The sequence below is a fragment of the Mesoplodon densirostris genome, chromosome 15 (genome assembly GCF_025265405.1).
Source record: "Mesoplodon densirostris isolate mMesDen1 chromosome 15, mMesDen1 primary haplotype, whole genome shotgun sequence".
NCBI classification, from domain to species: Eukaryota; Metazoa; Chordata; class Mammalia; order Artiodactyla; family Ziphiidae; genus Mesoplodon; species Mesoplodon densirostris.
In genome coordinates, this window is record NC_082675.1 from 40731974 (window position 1) to 40751757 (window position 19784).

General features: G+C 47.3%; 1 protein-coding gene and 1 non-coding gene across 6 annotated transcripts in view; one reads left to right on the forward strand and one right to left on the reverse strand.

The window, feature by feature from the left end:
• LAMA3 (laminin subunit alpha 3) overlaps positions 1 to 19784 on the forward strand; it is a 242513-nt gene that overhangs the window by 89646 nt on the left and 133083 nt on the right. For 4 of the 5 annotated variants that reach the window (XM_060119680.1, XM_060119677.1, XM_060119678.1 and 1 more), the window contains exons 12-17: positions 3635 to 3769; positions 14256 to 14302; positions 15240 to 15339; positions 16029 to 16081; positions 16293 to 16398; positions 17351 to 17450. In XM_060119680.1, the coding sequence (XP_059975663.1) occupies positions 3635 to 3769; positions 14256 to 14302; positions 15240 to 15339; positions 16029 to 16081; positions 16293 to 16398; positions 17351 to 17450 (541 nt within the window). Of the gene's footprint in view, positions 1 to 3634; positions 3770 to 7767; positions 8197 to 14255; positions 14303 to 15239; positions 15340 to 16028; positions 16082 to 16292; positions 16399 to 17350; positions 17451 to 19784 lie in introns of those variants that run through there. The other variant, XM_060119681.1, reaches the window with a different exon arrangement.
• Positions 13561 to 13633, reverse strand: TRNAD-GUC (transfer RNA aspartic acid (anticodon GUC)). Its single transcript has one exon. It is a non-coding gene; the product is annotated as a tRNA-Asp (tRNA).

Here is a 19784-nt window from a genome sequence, read left to right on the forward strand (position 1 = left end):
TAGAACAGCAGGAGTTGATGCTATGACAGGGCAAGAACACGGAGCCATGGGGGCAAACACAAGGGGCATCTTTACAGCTCCTTACAAAGGGAGGCAGGGAAGGCAGGAAGGCAGGTGGGAAGGAGAGAAGGAAGTACGGAAGGAACAGTGGAAGGAGGAGGGAAGGAAAGGAGGAAGGGAAAAGGCAGAGGTTCTAGAAGGGCTTCCTGGGACCAGGAGGAGGGGGCATTGAAGATGTGGCAGATCTGTATATATATATGGTGACGATTTTACAGCAAGTGACAGGAAAGCACCTTGAGGAAGAGACACCTTTTTCTAGTTTGCCTAGAGGTGCTGCATGGGCTCTGGCAGCCTGAAGATTTTGAAGGGTCTGCTGTGTCACACATGTCGAGGACTTTGGATTGTGTACTGAAGGCATTGGGTCACCGTTGAGGGGTTAATCTGGAAACTGATATGCAAAGATTGGCCTTCTAGAAAGATCACTCCTGACACCAGGGTGGAGAGTGGGTTGGAAGAAGACAGGAAGCAGACAGCCTTGTCAGGAGGCTCTTGAAATAATCCAGGCAAACGAGGATGAGGTCCTGGAGGAAGGCTCTGGAAGTCTGGAAGGAGAGGAGGATTGCGGGCGCTTTCCTGAGATATAAGCACTACGGCCTGGTGAGGAGGCGTGGGAGGTGAGGGTGGGGGAGAAGTGAGGGACCTCAACGGTTTCTGGCTCCTGCACCGTGTAGGAGTATTTGCCAGATAAGTTAAGTGTCAGGTGAACGTGGTAACCACTACACTATGGAAACCATGCCTAAGTTAAAAAGTGAATTTCAGAAACAGAAATTTAGAAATGCATAGGCACTAGATGCTTCCTTTCTGTTTACAAGTGGTTGTAAACCTGGATTCCTTGGACTTCAATGCCATTGTAAAGTTCAAGTTTCCTACTGAATTCCAATGCCTGGTCTAATGCCAAGACTGTAATTGACAGTAAACCTTTGCATTTCCCTGCGGTGTTCTCAGCCTGTGGGGCCCTGGCATTGGGACTTTGTATGGCAGCTGTGATGGACAGCTGCTGTGATGGACAGTCAGGGCGGTGCTCATGCCAGCCTGGGTTCCAAGGCTTCTCTTGTGATGAACATGCCCTTGGACACATCCAGTGCCCTTCTTGTCAAGTTAGGTGACTGTTGAAGTATAAACAAGTTAGAGATCATGCAAAGACTGTAAAGTTGCTCTGATTTACCCTCATCTTTTTTTTCTTAATTATTGTAAAAAAGTAATTCCACAACTTTGTTACTAACCTTTTACCTGAAAAAGGGCAAAGGGAAGGAGTGGGATTTAGCTAACTTTTCAGATTATCTATTATTCTAACCCTTGTAGAAAACCTTTCTGAAATGCATGAGACTTCCCTTCCATGAGAAGTAGGGGGAACCCAGTCAAATCTTTGAGTCTTTCAGGATCTTCCTCAAGGGACCATGTTGCAGGTTTAGATGCTAGTGTTCTTGGTTTTTAAAAAATCTTTATTAAGTATAATTGCTTTACAATGTTGTGTTAGTTTCTGCTGTACAACAAAGTGAGTCAGCTATATGCATACATATATCCCCATATCCCATCCCTCTTGAGTCTCCCTCTCACCCTCCGTATCCCACCCCTCTAGGTGGACACAAAGCACCAAGCTGGTCTCCCTGTGCTACACAGCTGCTTCCCACTGATGCTAATGTCCTTGATAGAAATGTAGATTTTTAAATATGAGAATGGTTTGAATACATACACTAATCTGGAATATACCTTGAACACAGCTTTTAAAATCAGTTATCAGCTTGTATTCTTGGCATCATAGAAAGGGCATGGGCTTTAGAATCAGACAGACCTGGGTTCAGAGCCCTACTTAGCTCCTCTGGCTGTGTGACCTTGGGCAACTTAATTAACCTTTCTAGCAACCTAAATGTCCATCGACACATGAAGGGAGAAAGAAGATGTGGCACATATATACAATGGAATATTACTCAGGCATAAAAATAAATGAAATTGAGTTATTTGTAGTGAGGTGGATGGACCTAGAGTCTGTCATACAGAGTGAAGTAAGTCAGAAAGAGAAAAACAAATACCGTATGCTAACACACATATATGGAATCTAAAAAAAAAAAAAAAGTGGTACTGATGAACCTAGTGGCAGGGCAGGAATAAAGATGTAGCCATAGAGAATGGACTTGAGGACACAGGGTGGGGAGAGGGGGAAGCTGGGGCGAAGTGAGAGTAGCATAGACATATATACACTACCGAATGTAAAATAGCTAGTGGGAAGCGGCTGCATAGCACAGGGAGATCATCTTGGTGCTTTGCGACGACCTAGAGGGGTCGGACAGGGAGTGTGGGAGGGAGGCTCAAGAAGGAGGGGATATGCGGACATATGTATACATATGGCTGATTCACTTTGTTGTACAGCAGAAACTAACACAGCATTGTGAAGCACTTATACTCCAATAAAGATCTATTTAAAAAAAATTTTCTGAGCATCTTTTTCCTCAACTATAAAATGCTTACCTATCTTGCAGGGCTTTTGCTTGACTTCATTATTTAATCCATCCATAATAAAGTCAAGCAAGAGCCCTGTCTTCTTGGGAAATATTTATTGATTGAGACATACTGTACATGGCAGTGGGAGTCCTGAGGTGAACTCTCCCTAAGTTTTCAGTTTGATAGGTGTTTCCTTCTTCTATTGCTATGTAATAAATCATCCCAAAATTTAGTGACTTAAAACAATAAGGGTTATTTCTCGCAGTCCTGTGGCTTGGCTGGGCAGTCTTTCTGCCGGACTTGCTGGAGGATCTGCTGGGGCTCGGTGTCTCTCTCCATGTGGCCTTTTATCCTCGATGAGGTCAGATAGGGTACCTCCCTGGTGGTCTCAGGGTTCCCAGAGGGTGAGAATGGAAACCACAAAGCCTGTTGTGACCTGGGCTCTGAAATCCCACAACAGCACTTTCCTCTCATTCCACTGGTCAAAGTCAGTCATGAGGCCAATAAGTGATTTCAATAATTAAAGTGTGAAAGACAAACACAGCTAAATAGAGAGTGGGAGAGGGAAGGGGGAGCTGCTGGTACAGACTGGGTGGGGAAGGCCTTCCTGACCGAGACCTGAAGGTTGAGAGGGAACCAGGGGAGGGGTGTTACCTGCCGGCCAGAGCAGAGGTGCTGAGGTAGGACTGGAAGCAGCCTGCCTGCTGGGAAGGGCTCATGCCTGGAGGATTGAGACAAGCCGAGTGAGGTCCCCCAAAGCCACATCTGGCACTTATTAGGGCTAAATGTATGTTCATCTCTTTGCTTCTGAAAAATGGAAGTAGGAATATGTTTAATTCAAGATTGTCATTCGATGGGAATCTATGAAGTTGAAGTTTTACTAAACAAGGCTCAGTTTGGGGAAAAAAAATTGTTCCCACGGGGGTAGATGCTAGAAGATTGTAGGTACTTTGCAAACCAGTGCCTGCCCTGGATGTTTCTGAATGGTATCTCTGATCTTGCCAGGAGAGATGTTTTACTCCCCTTAAGATGCAGTCTTCTGGGTTAGGAATGTATGTAAACCACAGATTACTCAGAATCTGTGGGTGAGGGGATGGAGGGTGGAGACCCCTCTGAAAACCTCTTCCCTTCGCAGGCTGTGACTGTAACCCGGCAGGAGTGCTCCCCGAGATATGTGATGCCCACGGGCGGTGTCTGTGCCGCCCCGGGGTGGGGGGCCCTCGGTGCGATGCCTGCCGCTGGGGTTTCTACTCCTTCCCTGTTTGCCAAGGTAAGTGGGCCACACGTTCGTAGTGATCATCAGTCCCCCGAGGTAAGTTTCCCCCTGAGGAGATGCAGAGGCTCCTTTGGGCAGAGCTGTGTGGCCTATTGTTTAATAAATGAGCCCCTGGTCTATATATGTATGTTACACGTGACTGTCCTCAGGGCCAGGCCATGTCACCTCCCCTCCTTTGCCTTTTCAGCCTTACTCTTCCTCCTCCCAGGTGGTCAAGCCCATGGGCTCTGGAGTCAGCACCTGGGTACAAATCCAGGCTCTGGGCAGGAAGTGGTACCTGGATCGTGTTGAGGAAACTGCCAAGGAGACAAGGGCAGGGAGCAGGGTGTTCCGGCAGAGGGAACGGCACACACAAAGCCACAGACTTGGTTGGCCTCTTAGTCCCCCATCCTAGTAAGAGTCACTGAAGGCGCTGGAGGGGAAGGGGAGGAGTCTGGCCCAGTCCCTAGAGCATGATGGGCCATGATGGGTGTGCGGTACATGTTGGGCGACCGGCAAATGAATGAATGAATTTGCCCCCCTTCTCCTTCTCTGCCTCCTTCCCATTGCCTGCCATTGTTCTCCTCGGTGGCTAATGTCGTAGGGAAAACGAGGGGAGAGAAGAAGGGAAGGTGATCAGTCAGGACTCAGGGCCGGAACTAAACCCAGCAGGGACTTGCTGTGGGTTATTAGGTGCTGACCGACTCAGTTAGCCTCCAGGCTGGGCTTCCAAGGAGGCTCCTGGTGTCAAGCCTAGACTCCTGCCATGCAGCTCAGGGACAGGGGGACTGCGGTCTTTCTGCCTCCACGGCCATCCAAGGCCCCCAGGAAGCCAGCCAGGGCACAGCAGCAGAAATGCTCAGCCTTTCTAATCTTATTCAAGTAGTTATTTGCAAAACCCGATTGGCACCCAGAGCCCAGCTCCAGGAGAATCTGGGAAGTGCTGTTTCTAGCTTCCAGCTTCTGAGCACAGGAGGAGGGTAGCATCGGTACGGAGGCATGTCATCCATGAGGGCGGCCACGCTAAGGAGCTGGGAGAGTGGGGCAGGAGCAGGAAGGTCCCTCCCCGACGCAGGAGACAAAGTGGCAAAGAACAAGGTTCACAGTAGCTGTCAACCTGGGCAAGTTCTTACCCACGCTGTTCCTCAGTTTCCTGGTAATAGTGCCCGCCCTGTGACATGTCGTGTGGGTTACGTGTGTACTGATGTGTAAAATTCTCAGATCCCGGGAAGCACTCACCTGTACGGTAGCTGCTGTTCCTTTAACCCTCCTTTCTCTGCCTTCCCTCTACATCATTTTAAGAGCCTGTAGCCTCAATCCTGGTTGATCTCCCTGTCTGCATAGGTGCCTGTGTGCCATATCCCAAGCCCTTCTTTTTCCTCCTGATCCCCTGACACGTCCTGGACCTCTGTCCTCTGCCCCACTTCCCAGCCTTTGCCTCTTGGGCCACAGAAGCTCTCGGCAGTCCCTGCCCAGAGATTTAGGTCACCTGGCAGGTGGAAGGGTAAGGAAAGGAAGGGGTATCTTTTGTTTCCCTGCCTTGACTTCAACCAGAGAAGTTCAGTATTAGAATTTGGAATGCCCAGCACATTTCCTGTGGAAACCTCAGTACAGGTGATGCTTATGTTGGAGGGTTTTTTTTTCCCTTTTGCGGTACGTGGGCCTCTCACTGCTGTGGCCTCTCCCATTGCGGAGCACAGGCTCCGGACGCGCAGGCTCAGCGGCCATGGCTCACGGGCCCAGCCGCTCCGCGGCCTGTGGGATCTTCCCGGACCGGGGCATGAACCCGTGTCCCCTGCATCGGTAGGCGGACTCTCAACCACTGCGCCACCAGGGAAGCCCCTATGTTGGAGTTTTATGAATCATTCTAGAGGCAGATTCAGTGCTGAGCTGGCGCTACGGCCTGGTGTGGTCACCTTGTCCTTGTACATATATTGTTTCTGTTGAAAGATGTCCCAAATAATGAAGTTTTGGAGCACGAGTTGGGGGTGCTTACATTTCTGTTTCAAGCTGGAGGCACTGAATCTCTCATTGACCAAATGAAGAAGAACTATCAGGAGGGAGACGGGATGGAGGCCTTCCACTTCAGGGTCCACTAGGGGCCAAGTCTAGAGGGACCTCTGTGGGGAGCAGGCAAGGTTAAGAGTAGTGAAGACGAGGTCTGTCGGACAAAAGCAGAAGGAGAAGGTTCAGGTCAGCCTCCTTCCTGGTGGGGTGTAGAGGTGTGCCCTAAAGTTTGTTCTTCCAGGTTTGAACCATTAGGCTCTGGAAGTGTTTTGGATGCTCCTACATTCTGTCAGCGATGGTCTCCCTTCTCTAGTGCTTGCTTTTTCTAACAGCTTTTGTGATCTTTAAAATTTTTTCCTCGGGGGCAGCGTTGAAGCCAGTGGCTGAAGCCCAGACATGCTGAAATCTGAATCTGGTCTAGCATCAAGGTCTGACCCAGTGTTTTGTGATCTTTCTTAGATGAAGTTGATTGCTTGGCCCATGGAGTTTTAGAATCAAACCAGTGTGGCCCCAAATGCTACATCAGATGGTCTGGTATATTCTAGCCAAAAAATGTTTGTGTGGCTTTGTTCTATATTGCTTTAAAAATTTAAAAAGTCTTCTTAAAAAGCAGTCTAAAACCCTTCTCATTTGCGCTTGCCAACTGCAGTCCAGCGTTTATGTTTTGCATTAACTTAATTTACTCCAGACTTTAAGCACAAGGCCATCTCCTTCTCAGTTTGTTTTTTTTGTTTTTTTTTCCGGTACGCGGGCCTCTCACTGTTGTGGCCTCTCCCGTTGTGGAGCACAGGCTCCGGACGCGCAGGCTCAACGGCCATGGCTCACGGGCCCAGCAGCTCTGCGGCATGTGGGATCTTCCCGGACTGGGGCACGAACCCGTGTCCCCTGCATCGGCAGGCGGACTCTCAACCACTGCGCCACCAGGGAAGCCCTCAGTTTATTTTTGACTCACTCAGATGCCCTGCAGTTTTCTTTCTTGTAGCTGAAAGTCAAATCGTAGATGTGAGGCCACATAGAGAATTGTCTCTGTGTATTTCAGTTTTACGTTTGTGTTGACGTCTGACTCAGCTCTTTATGTGCAACCACAAAACACACCACGACTCTCTGGGAACTTGGTCCTTTGGGGGTTTGCTGTTCCTTTTCCTCCTCTCCGTCCTGTCCATCGTCATTCCTGCTTTCCTGTCCTTCATCTTTCACTTCCTCTTCTTTCCTTCCTCCTCCCCCCTTTTTCTTCTGGTGCAGTTTGCTAAGTCGCAACTAGTCAGCACTTAGAACAAAGGCCAGGAGGGTGGGAGTGTGGAGACAGCGGTCCTCCCATGACTTGGCACTGAAGGCACTCAAAGTGCAGCTGTCCCCAAACCGCAGTGGCCCAGGGCCCGAACTGTCCCCATTGGAGTTTGCTCTAGTCCTTGGGTTGTAGTTGCAGACTTTTCCTTAAAAAAGTCCTGGCAACATATGTTGCCAGTGCAAGATTAACCTCCTTCTGAGTGTCAGCATATTCTCATGAATCCGACAAACTGGCCCCAGGAAGAAGCCAAATGCACCGGCAGATGGCAGAAGGCACCGCAGGGGAACGTTTCTGACCTGAGATGCTCCCGGGAGAGCCCTCCCGGCCTTTCCAAGGGGGAAAACAAAATCCATAGGTCTGGGCCAAGTTCTGTGCAATTTTGCTTTGAACTGGCCCTTTGCTTTGTAATTCAACGTGTATCTAGGAGAACATTGAGGTGATTGCAAGAAGCCTTGGGATTTTCTGTAGATCTGATCTGCTCTCAGCCCAGTTAGCCAGAGAAGTGGAGGGTGCTAAGTATCGTGGAACTGAAATGATGGTTTTGCGGCTCTGAGTCAAGAGCGCCAAAGAAGGCACCAGCCTGCTTTTCCAACAGAAGGAAAAGCTCTAAAGTCACGCGCGACGAGAGCACCCCTGAAACAGTAAGGAGTTCTGTGTCCCTTGCCATTTCTGTGTTGTCTCGTACTGTCGTCTCACTCTGTGAGCTTATTCCCTGCAGGGGAAGAAGCTGGCCTCCCTCAGAGCAATGCCTCTCACAGCAGCGCTGCAAGAGTCAAGGAGAGAATGCACATCAGTAGAACTACAGGGCTGGACGTGGAAGAGCATTTCAATAGCTCTTATCCCTTCATTTAACAGACATCTGTTTGGCATGTACTAGGGACCAGGACTGTGCTTGATGCTGGGAGATTTGGGGGGAGCACAGCAGACAAGCTCCCTGATTCCCTGGACCTTTATTATCTTTTTTTTTCTTTAATACTCTTTGGGAATAAAAGTGTCTTAAAGCAAAAGCACAGTGAGGAGCAGACGAGAAGAAAATACTCCAGAAACTCCGAAGGACCTGGCTCAGAACAAAGAGCAGAATTAAAATATGCACAAAGACGTGTAGTATTTCCAAGAGTGAGAAAAGGCTGCCAACGTTGGGGTTGGGGTTCGGGTTTGGGATCTGGCAACTTTCGCTGATAGTTGGATTGAAATGCGAAGTGTGATGCCAGATTGAGGAATTCAGGACTTAAAATAATGTACCTGCGTTTAAGGCTGCATCTTTGTTTTCACTTCTGGGGTGTAACTGCGTCTCCTGAGGCTGCCTGGACAACCCCTTTGGCCCTGGGAGTCAGGGTCGGTGTCACCCACGTGATGCTGGCTGGAGCTGCCACCTCTGTGCTCCAGGATCTGCTGCTGCTACCCTGACTGCCTGCACGAGTGGGTCCTCTCTGCCTTCACTTTCCTTAAAGGAAGAATAGCAGAAAGAACCTGTGTTAGGGTTCTCCAGAGGAACAGAACCCACAGGATATGTGTCTGTATATATAGATAGATGTGGGGATAGATAGATAGATTTATTTGAAGGACTCAGCTCCCGGATTGCGGGGGCTGACAAGGCTAAAGTCTGCAGGGCAGCAGGCTGGAGACTAGGAAGGAGCTGATGCCGCAGCTGGAGCCCACAGGCCTTCTGGAGGCGGAATTTCTTCTTCCTCTGGGACCTCCCGCTTTTCTCGTTCATGTCTGCAACTGATGGGATGAGGCCCACCCACTTCGTGGAGAGTAACCTGCTTTACTCAAGGTCAGCTGATTTAAATGTTTGTCACGTCTAACAGAACGCCTTTACAGCACCATCTAGACTGGTGGTGTGCAAACATCTGAGCCCTATAGCCTAGCTGACATGAAAACATTAACCATCACAAAGCCCAAGAACGTTTCCTCAGTAATCTGACCCTGGGGAGGGACTTGATCTCTGCAGACAGGCCTGCGGGGAACATGGGGCCATGAAGGAATGCTGACCTAGACGGCAGAAGAGCTGAGTCCTTGTCCTGCTGCCTGCCAAGAGCTGGTTGAGTGGCACTCGGCCCGTTTCTTCCTCTGTCTTATGTTTAGTTTCTCGGCACCATGTCAGTCATGCTCTAGCCCCTCTCCTGGAGTTCTAGCTCGATGTGGTCAGGGAATGTGTGTTTCTCATATTTGCCTCCACCCTGACACCTGGTCATGGGGCCGTAGAACACAATAGGGCTTCAATCAAGGTCTGCTGGATGGATGCATGTAAAATAGGAGGGTGGAAGGATGGTAAACGCTCCTAGGCCTGCCACTTCCTAACTGGGCCTCTCAGGACAAGTCACATAGCCCGTTGAAGTCCCAGGTAACTTGTAAATGAGAAAACGAGCCAAATTCCCTTCCAGCAGTGAGTTTATTTGGTGATTCTAGTGACAACTCGGGTAAACGCTACCACTGTTATTATCACAGAAAAGCGCTATCAGGGTAACTCACCGCTTACGGGCCTGGGCCGAGTGCTGTCAAAGAGAATGAAAATGGCATGGTCTCGTCCCTGTGGGAGCTCTGTGCTTCAAGGCTTAACGATGTGGGCCTTTACAGATCCTAAGGATGCCTGTAAAGAAATCACTGGAACTGGCACTTTATCTCATCTTTTCTTTCCCAAGGCCTCAGCAAGTGTGGAAATTTTGAAACCTTGCAAACAAGGTCGTGTGTGTGTGTGTGTGTGTGTGTGTGTGTATACATATATATATATATATATATATATATATATATATATATATAGTTAAGTGGTTTTTTTTTTTTTTTTAACTGCATACACCGAATATAAATTTGGAAGTCGGGAACACTAATCCACTGGTTCCCATTAACGCAGCATGGGATGGTGTACAGAGCACATCCCGAGCACTGGGGGACTCGGATGGTCACGGTAGTAATGTTAGCAAGAGTGAATGCTCCCTGAGCAAGCGCTGCGCACACTGCCCTTCTTGTCTGTGGCTGCTGGTTCTCTAGTGACCTCATGGGGTGGGTACCGTCATCAGCTCGTTTCTAGAAGAGGAACCTGAGGCTTGGAGAGGCTAAGCAACGTGCCCGTGATCACACAGCTGTTCAGTGGCAGAGCTGTTACTTGAATCTGGATGCGTCTGCCCCAGAGACTGAAGCCCTTTGCTACAGGCTCATTCGGTGACCTTGGACAGACATGTCACTGAACTTCTGAACTTCACTATGTAACCCTGGAATTCAACGAGATAATCTCTCCAGTCCCTTCCAGTGCTTAAGGTGTGAAACCCTCCAGCTCAGGAAATAGTGGGCCATTTCCACCGCTCTCCTCTTCCCCAGAAGCTGGTCCTCGCAGAGTGAGTGCTGAGTGAAGCTGAGTAACTGCCACCTTGTGGGAGGTTAGCTGCAGGGACCGGTAGGAACCTGACCCAGTGGGAAGGAGCAGAGAGGGGAATGTCCAGAATTCTCTCCATCCACGCGTGTTTAGTCACCTGCTTGAGGGGGAAGAAGGGAACCTGGGATGCTTTTCCTGTCCATTCCCAACCCTGCCTGCATCACTTTTTTCGTGATTATTCAGTTACACCTCACCTTGAGAAACTAAGTATGAGGAGAGGGGAAAAAGGAGGGGATCACTGTAGGCCAATCTGGGCTGGAATGGTTTGCATTTGATCCCCAGTGGGATGTAGAATTAATGTGGCCTCTCCATTGACTCACATCCCCAGTCAGCTGTTCCCTGCATCTTCCTCTGATGAGCACCGTTACTGAGTGCAAGAAGCATCCCCCAAATCCTCATCCACAACCAGCCAGTCTTGGTCAGTACGAAATTAACAACAGAAAAAAAACAGCATTTATTGATTGCTCAGTATGAGACAGGCATTGGACCCAGCTCTTTCAAGTATTATCTTTATCTAATCCTGGCAACAATCTTGTCAAGTAGATGCTAATATTATTCCCATTTAAGAAAGGGGAAACTGAGGCTTAGAGCAATTGAGCGACTTGTTTCAAGTTCCATGTCTGATAAGAGGTGGAGCTGGAACTTGCATTTGGGTCTTTCTGGCCCCGCCTCCATACTCTTATCCGGGTCCTGTGCCCCCCTGCCCTGGGTCTTACTGAGGTCTTTTCATCCGGCCTGCCAGTGTTCAGCCCTTGGCTCCTACCAGACGCTGTGCAGCCCAGTGACTGGACAGTGCGAGTGTCAGCTGGGAATCACAGGACAATGGTGTGACAGGTGTCTCCCAGACGCCTCTGATTTCCCCCACTGCCAAGGTAGGGAAGACATCAGAATGCCGGAGGGCGGGTTCCTCTCTAAAGTATGTGCGGGCAGCATCCCAAAGAAGCCTGCAGACCCCTGTAGACCCACCACTGGTCACTGCTACACTTTTGACCCTAATCTGCCTGGTTCCTCCCCAATTTGAGTCCATTGAAAACGGGTATACCAGTTATACATCTTAAAAGAAATCTAAAAATGACTTATTCCTAAAAATTTTAAAAATTATTTCATGTGCTATAAATTTGTGTTTCTTCTTTTCTTTTTCTTTTTTTTTTTAACATTTATTTGGTTGCACTGGGTCTTAGTTGTGGCTCGCGGGCTCCTTAGTTGTGGCATATGAACTCTTAGTTGTGGCATGCATGTGGGATCTAGTTCCCTGACCAGAGGTCTAACCCTGGCCCCCTGCACTGGGAGCGTGGAGGCTTAACCACTGCGCCACCAGGGAAGTCCCCATAAATTTGTGTTTCTTGATTTGCAAGTAAATTCTCTGTGTAGCAGTGTGGCAGAGGTGACCCCTTTTAGCTAAGCTGAGCAATCTTGTCCCCCTTCCCAAGGCAAAGTGGCTTCTCTCTGGTCCTGGGTGGCGGCACCGATATGTCTGTTCCGTAATTTCCTGCAGGTGTTCTAACAGGTCCCCCTGCAGACAGGCAGAGCAGGGATTTGCTGGGGTTCTGCTCCCCTCTCTTGCCTGCTACTGGCCTCCTGGGGGATGGTGTCATCCCACATCAGCCCAGGTGTGAGGGGCCGGGGAGTGGGGTGGACCAGAGTCCATTCAGTTTGGAAAGAGGGAGCCAAGGATTGAAACACTGTCCTGGGTTGATCCTCATGCCTGCAATGAGACGAGAGATGAGAGTGTGCCAAGTTCGGTGACTCAGGGCACAGACCAAAGAAGCCCAGGATGGGCTTCCCTGGTGGCGCAGTGGTTGAGAGTCTGCCTGCCGATGCAGGGGACGTGGGTTCGTGCCCCGTGGGTTCTTCCCCGGTCCGGGAAGATCCCACATGCCGCGGAGCGGCTAGGCCCGTGAGCCATGGCCGCTGAGCCTGCACGTCCGGAGCCTGTGCTCCGCAACGGGAGAGGCCACAACAGTGAGAGGCCCGCGTACCGCAAAAAAAAAAAAAAAAAGATGCCCAGGAATCTCCTTGTGCCCCTGGAGTGTGCAGCCCCCAGTGGCAAGTAGCTCCTGACTGCTGCTTTCAGAGACCCTTTCTCTGTTGAGAAGCGGGTGTTTGTGAAAGGCTGACCCAGACTTTGCGTCAGGAGACTGGTTTTCTCACACCCTTTCCTGCTCCTGATGGCGCTTGGAGCCTGGCACGCGGGACCATCTGAAGACAGGGCTGCAGCTCCAGCTTGATTCCCCAGAACCTCGCTGACCAGAATCCTCAAGAGACCAGGCTTTCTTGCCGGTGGCAACAGTAGCCAGCAGTCAGAGGGGACTGCTCACTTTGGAGAGGGCCTGGAGGTCCCTGGAGAGGGAGGCTGTCCCATGCTGGGTGTCCTCACCTCCCCGGGGTCGGGAGTGGAAGGAAGTGCTAAGCAGTGGGCAGAGGGGCTGGTCGGCCAGGACAAGTTCCCTGGAGCTGGATGGGCTGCTGGGCAGCTTGGGGAGGAGCCAAGGGCTGGGCGGGGCCAGGTTGGAAAGCAACAAGGAGCTGGAAGGTTGTGTTGGCTTGTTACAGAAGAATTCAGGAGCATCAAAAAAGGAAGAGACACAGGGCTTCCCTGGTGGCGCAGTGGTTAAGAATCTGCCTGCTGATGCAGGGGACAGGGGTTTGAGCCCTGGTCAGGGAAGATCCCACATGCCACGGAGCAACTAAGCCCGTGCACCACAACTGCTGAGCCTGCGCTCTAGAGCCTGTGAGCCACAACTACTGAAACCCGCACGCCTAGAGCCCGTGCTCCGCAACAAGAAGCCACCGCAGTGAGAAGCCTGCACACCGCAACGAAGAGTAGACCCCACTTGCCGCAACTAGAGAAAGCCCGCGTGCGGGAACGAAGACCTAACTCAGCCAAAAATAAATAAATAAATTTGTAAAAAGAAAAAAATGGAAGAGACAGAGAGAATATCATCAAGGGGGAAGTTGAAACAAAGAGAGGAGACAATAAAGGCAAAAAGTCTAGGGAGCAACATGTAAGAAAACAAGATCATATTATGGGTTTATTTAAATTATTTGAAAAAGGCTCAGAGCAGGCTTACCCAAACTCTCTTCATTTTTATTATTTATTTATTTATTTATTTGGCCTCACAGCTTGTGGGATATTAGTTCCCCGACCAGGGATTGAGCCCAGGCCCTCGGCAGTGACAGTGCCGAGTCCTAACCACTGGACCACCAGGGAGTTCCCTCTTCATTTTTAATGCAGTGTGATAGTAATGCTGAGACACTGCAAGACCCTAACTTGTTGAAAAGAGATTATTACATTGGGTTTATAATACTAAGGCAAGAAAGCAAATTAATTAATTTTAGAAATAATTTTAATACAAGTGGAGGACAAGGGGGCTGTGATAGTTAAAGAATTGTCTTGAGTAACTAAAAAATATTCTTACAAATTCTGTGACATCTAATTGGACAATTAAAAAATCTCTTGGTACAATACTGCCCTCTTCTGGATAACCCTAACGATGTTCAAAATTCTAGACTCCTTTACCCAGTCTCCTTTGTTATCAGTTGGAAGTGAACTTTTAGTAGTAGGCAGGGAAGAGAGTTGTTCAGTGGCCAAAGGGGTGATTTGGGGATTAAGGACCATGAAGATTGTTCAAGGTGTCTTTTTCTGAATTACATGCAAAGTCCTTGCCACCCATCTATCAAAAAATACAAATGTAGATGCACCAGTTTTAAAAACAAGTAAAACTTAAAAACCAAAACCAAAACAAAACAAAAAACCCCTCAAAACATCAAAACAAAGGGACAAACAAACATTAAAACCCCAGACATTTACACCACTTCTAAATCATATACAGGTTCCAGCAGTGTCTGTGACCCAGCCGGAACCCTGGACTCCAGTTTGGTAAGTAGAGGATTGTAAAAGGGTTGCGATTCTAACTATTGTTCTGATACTTATTTGAGACCGACACATTTGGGAGCTTCCTGAAATTAAAAGTAAATTAAAGTAAGACTTGAGGCCAAATAGCTTGAAGAGACCATTGCTCTTTTTCAAAGTGCATATGTGATATTGTGATTTTCTGCCCCAAACGAAAGAATACGGTTTATTTAAACTTTGAATTGTAGAGTCCTAGCGTTACTCTGAGGGCGTTGCCACCCTGGAAACCTGCACATAAGCCTGCCATACATAATTAAAATTAAGGAAATCAGAGGCCAGTACACATTTAATTAAGCTGTGTACAAAGTAATTGCAATTTATTTGCTATTACTCCAAGCACAATACCATGGCATTCTGATTCATTTTCTAAGCACTTTAGAAATTATGTCTTCTTGGCCTCAGAGCTTGGAGAAGCTGGAACTCCAGGCCCTGGAGGGAAAGGGGAGAGACATTTTGCCTTTTCACTATGGGGCTTCACGATGTTTAAGCAAGGCAGTGACTCTGGCATATTATAGACACACTTGCAGATAAACAATTTTCTACTAGCTCTCAGCATGTTAAATATTCAGATATTTTCCGTTAAGATTTATAGTCCATGCTGTAACAGAATCAACAAATAATGACAGTGTTATAAATGGGTCGTTAAAAATTTTTTTCTTTTTCTGAATTTTCCAATTTTGCTTTAACCACGTATATGGCTTATGTGTGTAACAAATAAATAAATAATAAGACAAAGTCAATTAGCAGACTGTTGAAATCAACCTAGTACTTTTATTCCGCCTGGATACACTTAGTTTACATTTCATGACCAAAATATATTTCTGTGACAAGCTTTGTTCAGAACACTTGTTTGGACACCTCTTAATTCTGAGATGTCAAGCATTAGTTTGATTTTCTTTTAAAGGGGCATTGCCGATGCAAGCTTCATGTTGAAAGTCCTACTTGTAGCATCTGCAAACCATTATATTGGAATCTGGCCAAAGAAAACCCCAGTGGATGTTCAGGTGAGGTTTCCTATGAACAATATTTTACTATATTGTAACTTCCCCTTGATTTTCTTTACCTCAATGACTAAACTCACAAAACAGCTACTGAGTTAATCTGTTCAGTTTGTTTGAAATTCTGTATAAATGTCTTGATTTTTTTTCCGCCACTTTTGGCAGAACTTCTGTCATTTTCAAAATCTCAGCAAGGGATTTATATCCTGTTTCCATATGTATCATGTTTGAGAAGGCAGCTGCTTGATAAATGGTTTTTCTGCCTTGTTTTTATAATCCACACTTCCCGGTTTAATTGTATTTTCATTTTATGCTTAGATTGAAGCCAGTATAGGAACTTGGAAACACCAAGCTTAAGACAGCTAAGTGGAGTGAATATCTTTTAATAGGGTATATTTTCATGTAAGCATATCGATAATGACCTTGACATAAGAATCATTTAAAAATCCCATGATGTTGCAGCTTTTGTGTTTTATGAGTGCTCATGAACAAACCAGTACTCCTTGTAGGTAGATGGTATTGATCTGGCTGCTGGGTTCTGCTGACCCCAGAAAGCAATTCAGTTTTAGGTCTGACTGGTGCAAAGTGGAGTTCTGCTGAAGCATGCTAGAAAGTGATTGTAGTATTGCTGGTGTGTCCTGTTCCCAGAGCCCTTTTTGTAACCTTGGTCCAAGGATGCTCTCTTATCTTCCCAGAATGCCAGTGCCATGTGGCGGGAACCGTGAGCGGAATTGGAGAGTGCGGGCAGGTAATGTGGGCCTATTTTTCCTGGGATGCCGGTAGAATATACTAGCAGTTAATTGTGGGGTTTCTGCAGGAGGGTGTTAGTGCCATCTTCATGGAAGTTTTCAGATCCCAGCTACCCTGCTTCATATGACACAATGAGCCAGTTTGAAATCTTGAAGATTAGCAAATTCTGTAATCTCACCAAATTTTGTCATCCTCTCATTGTTCTGCAGTTAGATGGTGACTGTCACTGTAAGTCCCACGTCGGTGGTGATTCCTGTGACACATGTGAAGATGGATATTTTGCTTTGGAAAAGAGCAGTTACTTTGGGTGTCAAGGTAAATCCTTCCAGGGGGTCCTGAGTAAGGCAAAAGGACAAAAGATGGAGAAAGACTGGCAGAGTAACCTTGCTTCTGAGTTCACTGTCTTCTTGCAGACTTTCTGATGGGATGGGACTGAAAAGATCTGTCCAGGGAAATTGACCAAACATTCCCTTAAAACTAGAAATAAATTGCAAACAGGGCTGCTTCCACTTTTCTTCTACCAGCACACTGTTGGTTTAATTATAAAAAATCATAATTGGGATGCGGGGGAGCCATAGGGGAGATGTAAATAACATCAAGACTTAGAGATTTTAAAGATAAATTTTGAAATATTAAAAAAGCTCACACAGGGCTTCCCTGGTGGCGCAGTGGTTGAGAGTCCGCCTGCCGATGTAGGGGACACGGGTTCGTGCCCAGGTCTGGGAGGATCCCACGTGCCGCGGAGCGGCTGCGCCCGTGAGCCATGGCCGCTGAGCCTGCGCGTCTGGAGCCTGTGCTTCGCAATGGGAGAGGCCACAGCGGTGAGAGGCCCGCGTACCATGAGAAAAAAAAAAAAAAAAAGCTCACACAATAATATTGTGTTAAATAATGAAGTTGCAGGAGCCCCACAAGGCTACTCTGGTATCTCTCAAGCAGCCTCTCCTTAGTACCCACTGTTTACAGTAGCACCATGCTGTGAAATCGTGTTTAGCTCCTGGGCTGCTGTTGCCTTACGTGGGACAACAGTGTTGGAACTGGTCTACAAGTGCACCTCCAACTTTCAGGTGGACTCTTGGGGGGACTTGCTGTCTTACTTTGGGAGGTTCCTACGTATTTCAAACACCTGCCAGATGTAAGGTGTGGCAAGGGAAAGAAGGCGCAGCCCTGCAACCCTGGGCTTCCTGATTTCCACTTCTCGTAGAGGGAGGGGAAGCCTCCAGCGTGGAGATGCTTTGATGGGTGACCACTGCTGTTTCCCGACTCTCAGGGTGTCAGTGTGACATTGGTGGAGCCGTCACCCCTGTGTGCAGCGGACCCTCTGGAGTCTGCCGGTGCCGAGAGCACATCATAGGGAAGACCTGCCAGCGGTGAGTCTTCACGGAGGTCCCCTCCATACTGACGTCGTGAAGCCTCTCTCAGAGTCCTGTCTGTGCTGACAGTTCTGGGGGAGAGAGAAGCGGTCCCAAGGTAAGAGGGCCAGTGAAGCTGTACTGTCGTTTGCAATCTGGACACTTGTCAGTGAGGCCAATTAAAACAGGAGGTAAAGTTGCCCTAAAAATGGTTCCACTTTGTAGATCACAGAGTGGCCTCACTGGAAAGTTCCCAGAGGTGCAAAAAGCCAGGTGAGCGAGACTTAGGCTGGATGCATGAGGTGGGTTCCCACAGCTGAACCTCCACGTGGAAGTCACAGCCTGGAGGAGCCCAGCAGATGCAGCTCCTGCTTCTCCCACGGGATCCGTGACTGTGGGGCTGGGGGTTAAGACAACTTTAGAAGTGGGAGGAAGTCCCTCATCTCATGTAGAAGCAAATCAAAACGAACGGAAGGAGCAAGGGAGCCAAGTGGAGGATGAGGTCCCAGAGGGGCTATAGCAGGTATGGAGCACGCTGCCTCTGTGCTGCCTGTTTAGCAGTTTCTATATTTATATGAAACCATGATCCATCCATAATTGTCCAATACTGGAAGGAAGAAAATTTTTAATATTCTGACTTTAAAAAAAAATTTATTTTATTTATTTTTGGCTGCGTTGGGTCTTCGTTACGGTGCGCGGGCTTCTCACTGCGGTGGCTTCTCTTGTTGCAGAGCACGGGCTCTAGGAGCAGGGGATTCAGTAGTTGTGGCTCGTGGGCTCTAGAGCGCAGGCTCTGTAGTTGTGGCGCACAGGCTTAGTTGCTCCGCAGCATGTGGGATTTTCCCAAACTGGGGCATGAACCTGTGTTCCCTGCTTCGGCAGGCGGACTCTCAACCACTGCGCCACCAAGGAAGCGCAGCCCTCTGACTTTTAATCATACACTGAAACTCTTGTGAAATGCAACTTCTAAATCTCAAGTACCTTCACTACTTCTGCATTGTCAACAGGTTAATAAAGAGATCTTTAATGTAATCAAGGCGAACCATATGTATTGGGTTGGCCAAAAAGTTCGTTCATGTTTTTCTGTAACATCTTACAGAAAAACCCAAACGAACTTTCTGGCCAACCCAGTACTTAGAATGACGCGTCTCTTCTTTTCCTCGATGTTTCCAACATTTGAATTCTCAGGATCAGAGCAGCTCAGCTGTGCTTTCTTCCATTGTTTCTAAATGACAGTAAAAGGGCCTCATAGTAAAATGTATGTGAAGAAAGGCACGTCTGTAGTTTTGTTTTCCTGCAGACGAGCAAGGTTCACCATAGACCAGAGGAACTTCATAAATTGGCTCAGAAACATTTTCCATCCATATTTTACCTCTTCCCGCCTTCCTGTTGATAAAGTGAGCTTTCGCCCTACTTAATCAGCATGAGTTTTTTCTCCTTCCAACTATGTAGGTGATTGGCTAATTTGGGGGTTGAAATAATGCGTCAGAATAAATTACCCACCCTGAGGCCAAAATATTGACATTACAGTCAATACATATATATATGGAATTTAGATTATCCTTTGATTTAGTAGTAAATGATAAATGACATAAAAGGATAGCACACCAACAACATGGATGTCACAGCACCTTTTTCCAGATGCAAGATAAATCTTGCGTCTTTTTGTCCTAAATTCCTCCAAATGTTTGTTTACGGTATTATTTGTGTATTTTTAGTTTTTCTTACAAGTTTAGAAAGCATTCACATTCACTTTATTTTCTAAATAGTTTTTGTGATAATGTAATATGTGTTACATTGTAAAATTTTAATAAGTACCTAAAAGTAAAAAGGCAAAGGAAAATCTTCATTCCGCTGCCCAGAGATAACCCCTTTTAATATATTTTGTATATTTTCTAGGCTTTTTCTATGAATAAAAATTAGTATTGTATTTTATCATATAATTTATATCAATTTTTTCACATATGAACATTTTCCATTGTAATTAAGTAGTGTTCAAAATATTTAATAGTTATATAATATTTAATAATTTCTTTATTTCATAATTGTACATATATTTTGTTTCCAAGTTTTCACTGTTGTAGACATTCTTTTATGCTAATTTTTTTTTTTTTTTTTTTGGCTGTGTTGGCTCTTCTTTGCTGTGCGTGGACTTGTCTCTAGTTGCTGTTGTCTTCGTTGCAGTGCGTGGGCTTCTCATTGCGGTGGCTTCTCTTGTAGTGGAGCATGGGCTCTAGGCACGTGGGCTCAGTAGTTGTGGCACGCTGGCTTAGTTGCTCCATGGCATGTGGGATCTTCCCAGACCAGGGCTCGAACCCAAGTCCCCTGCATTGGCAGGCAGATTCTTAACCA